This window comes from Geospiza fortis, unplaced genomic scaffold (assembly GCF_000277835.1).
Source record: "Geospiza fortis unplaced genomic scaffold, GeoFor_1.0 scaffold85, whole genome shotgun sequence".
NCBI lineage: Eukaryota > Metazoa > Chordata > Aves > Passeriformes > Thraupidae > Geospiza > Geospiza fortis.
Genome location: NW_005054358.1, coordinates 2,600,441 through 2,604,002, shown reverse-complemented (window position 1 = coordinate 2,604,002; position 3,562 = coordinate 2,600,441). Strand labels below are relative to the sequence as shown.

The following is a 3,562-nucleotide window of genomic DNA, read 5'->3' as shown; positions in this document are numbered from 1 at the left end:
TGCCAGCCTGGCGCCCGCCTGAGCAGCGGCTGGAGCGGTGTGGGGGGTCCGTCCATCTATCCTCCTCATCCACACAAGACCCCAATGAGGAGCATTCCCCCCCCAAAAAAAGTGTTTTTCTGTCATTTTCCCCACCATATTCACTAGCAATGGGCAGATGGTTACTCAGCAATGAGCTCCTGGGCGCTTCCCACAGCTGCAGCTTCAAATATATAGATTTTTTTTTTTCCTTTTTCTCTTAAACACAATGCATCCATTTTCTTTATATATATATATATATTATTATTTTTTTGGCTGTTATCCCCTCCCTGTGGATAAAATGAGATGGGGGAGGCGCTGGGAGGGGAGAGGGGGGATCAACACAAGAATAAGAGAGAAGCTGGGGCCCACTGGGTGCAGGGTGGCACCCGGGGCCGGGCGCCCGGCGGGGACGTGGGTCGGCATCGAGTGGTGACAGCGTTTCCTTTTAACTGCTGCTCTCTTCCTCTGTTTTATTGAGTTTCTTCAGCGTGTCCAGCAGTTTCTGTGGGGTGAGGATGTGCGTGGACCCTGTGGGAGCAGAGGAGAAGGGGTGCAAGGGGATCAGTGATGGCTTTGGGAGCCCAGCCCGTCCCCGCTGTCCTGGGTCCCCCTTACCTGGCGGCGCTGGCCCCGCGCCGCTGGAAATGCTTGCGAGGAAATGCAATCTATGGGGAGGGGGTGTGGGCTCTGAGGGCATGGAGAACGGGAAAAGGACCAAGAGGAGGAATGGAGGTGAGGGATGGAACTGGTGGGATGAGGCAGGGGCCGGGAGGAGCCGGTGCAGGGGGGTTGTGGCACTGGGGTCACTGCAGGAGGCACTGCTGGGTGCAGGGGTGGAGTGCAGGGAACAGCCGGCGTGGAGGGACCTTCCCCAGGCCCCCCAAGCTGCACGGAGCATCCTGGGGACACAGAGGTGGCCAGGAAGGGTGGGACAGGACAAGGAAAACAAGGAAAACCTCCCGTGCTCAGGGGTCCCCCAGCACGGTGCCAGTGGGGGTCCCACCGTGCTGCCCACGCTGGCTCAGCCCCACAGTCACCCTGGCACCGCAGGGACCAGCACACAGGGCATGCTGGGGTGGCACTCACTGGTGAAACCAGCAGGAGCTGAACCCCAGGGCAGGGTTTGGGGGTCTGCAATGCCACGAGGCTCCTGCCTATCCAAGAGCAAACCTGAGCTGAGTGGGACTCCAGCCCCAGGGCACCCCAGAGCTGGGGGGTCCCAGCAGTGCCCAGCCCAGGGGGATGGACCAGGACGAGTGCTGGGGTCTCCACTGCTGCCCCTCTCCCCCAGCCCCGCTCCAGCCACTCCCAGGGCAGAAGCAGGGAGCTCTGTCCCCCCCTCCGTGGGGCAGGCAGGACCCTGACCCCTCCAGCCCTGGTGAGGAGGAGCTCATGGCATGAAGGAGCTGGCCAGGGGTCATGGCTGAGGGGTGATGGATGCTTTTCCACCTGGTCGGAGGAACCGCAAGCATTTTCTAATCAGTGAACCCAACAGACCCCAAACCAACAATTAAAAAAAAAAGAGGAATGGAAAAATCAAAGAAAACCCTTCGGGGAGGAAGAGTTTCTTTTTCATTAGTAAGCTGCCTTTACTTGGTTTCTTTGGCTCACTCCATTGCTGGAGCCTGATCCTCAAATGATACCCTAGTGGAGTCCCTGAAGTCGGGGTGCCTCAGGTCCATGAGAAATTTGGTGGGAGTGAGAATGTGAGTAGAACCTGCAGGAGAACAGAGCGGGGCTGACGGCTGCGCCGAGGCTCCCCCACCACCACCACCAGCTGCCTCTGGGGGGAGGAAGAGGAAGGAAGCAGGCGGAGCCCGGAGCTTGGAGGCGCATGCAGGGGATGGACCCTGGAGAGAGGCGGGATGAGATGGTGACAGGCAGGATGGAGCTGGGATGGGCGTCCGGTGACAGGGACACAGCTGGGGCAGCAGGAGGGGATGGAGACTGGGATGCTGTCCCCAAGCAGCAGAAGAGATGCTGGGGATAGGCTCCACCAGGCATCAGATCAGATGGTAAAGGACACCTGCCTGTGCCCTACAGGGGGTGTATCCAAGCTGTGCTTCCCTGAGGAATTTTAGGCACCTAAGAGCTCCTTGCTGGTAGAGCATCCACTGTGTCCTGTGTGCCTGACCCACAGCTCCCCTGGGAGCAGAGATGGGAGCTGGCCCTGACCACATCCTGCTGCATGACCCTAAAAAACCTGGCTCCTGTTTGCACCTCTCTTCATTTTGCACTTTTCTTCCTGTAATGACCCCAAAACCGAGGAGCAATCCGAGCTGCCGAACCTCCTCCCCCTCTCCCCCAGCCCTGCTCAGACAACACCAGCCAGGAGATGGAAGCAAAAATGAGGATGTTTGGAGTGACACAACCCAGATGGGGAAGGAGGGGACACACAGGGGGTGACAAGAGATGTCCGGAGAAAACCCTTCCGCAGAGTTGCAGCTCCCGCAGGCTCTGGAGCCGGGGATTTGCGGGATGGAGTGGGATGAGCAGCCAGCAGGAGGGGCCAGCCCCGGGCCAGCACTCACCTATTAGCACCTCCCACTTGCCGCTGGCTTGTGTCACCTCGTAGGCGCAGCGCATCTCGTTCATGCTCACCCCGCCCAGGATGAAGATGATGAGGCGGGGCCCGCTCCGGTACTCGCCGGGGGCCTTGTTCTTGTGCCAGTGGCCGTAGCGGGCACTGAGGAGAGGAAGAGGAGGGTGAAGGACGTGCACCACGTCTCAGTTAAATCACACGGACATTGCTGTCACAGCAGGGCAGGTCCAGTGATCCAGCCACGAGCGCTGCTCGTTGTTACAGGGAGGGAAACTGAGGCACGAGATGGCTGGAGGGAAGCTGAGGCACATTGTGTCCAAAGGGAAAATGAGGAATGGGATTCCTACAGGGAAACTGAGGCATGGGATTCCTACAAAGGAACAGAAGCACAGGATGTCTGGAGGGAAATTGAGGCACAGGATGGCTGGAGGGAAACTGAGGCATGTTGTGTTCAAAGGGAAAATGAAGAATGGGATTCCTACAGGGAAACTGAGGCATGTTGTGTCTGAAGGGAAAACAAGGAATGGGATTCCTAAAGAGAAACTAAGGAATGGGATTCCCATAAAGGAACAGAAGCACGGGATATCTGGAGGGAAACTGAGGCATGTTGTGTTCAAAGGGAAAATGAAGAATGGGATTCCTACAGGGAAACTGAGGCACGGGATGGCTGGAGGGAAACTGAGGCATGTTGTGTTCAAAGGGAAAATGAAGAATGGGATTCCTACAGGGAAACTGAGGCACGGGATGGCTGGAGGGAAACTGAGGCATGTTGTGTCCGAAGGGAAAATAAGGAATGGGATTCCTACAGGGAAACTGAGGCACGGGATGGCTGGAGGGAAACTGAGGCATGTTGTGTCCGAAGGGAAAATAAGGAATGGGATTCCTAAAGGGAAACTGAGGCACAGGATGTCTGGAGGGAAACTGAGGAATGGGATGCCTGAAGGGAAGTGAAGGCACAGGATTCCCAAAGGGAAACAATGACAGGATATCTGTAGGGAA

General features: G+C 57.2%; 1 protein-coding gene across 1 annotated transcript in view; it reads right to left on the bottom strand.

The window, feature by feature from the left end:
- Positions 1–6: 6 nt before the first annotated feature.
- LOC102036539 (syntaxin-binding protein 1) overlaps positions 7–3,562 on the bottom strand; it is an 11,880-nt gene continuing 8,324 nt past the window's right edge. The window contains exons 17-18 of the mRNA XM_031059251.1: positions 2,553–2,707; positions 7–549 (exon numbers count right to left, since the gene is read on the bottom strand). Of these exons, the coding sequence (XP_030915111.1) occupies positions 467–549; positions 2,553–2,707 (238 nt within the window). The 3' untranslated portion in view covers positions 7–466. The remainder of the gene's footprint in view (positions 550–2,552; positions 2,708–3,562) is intronic.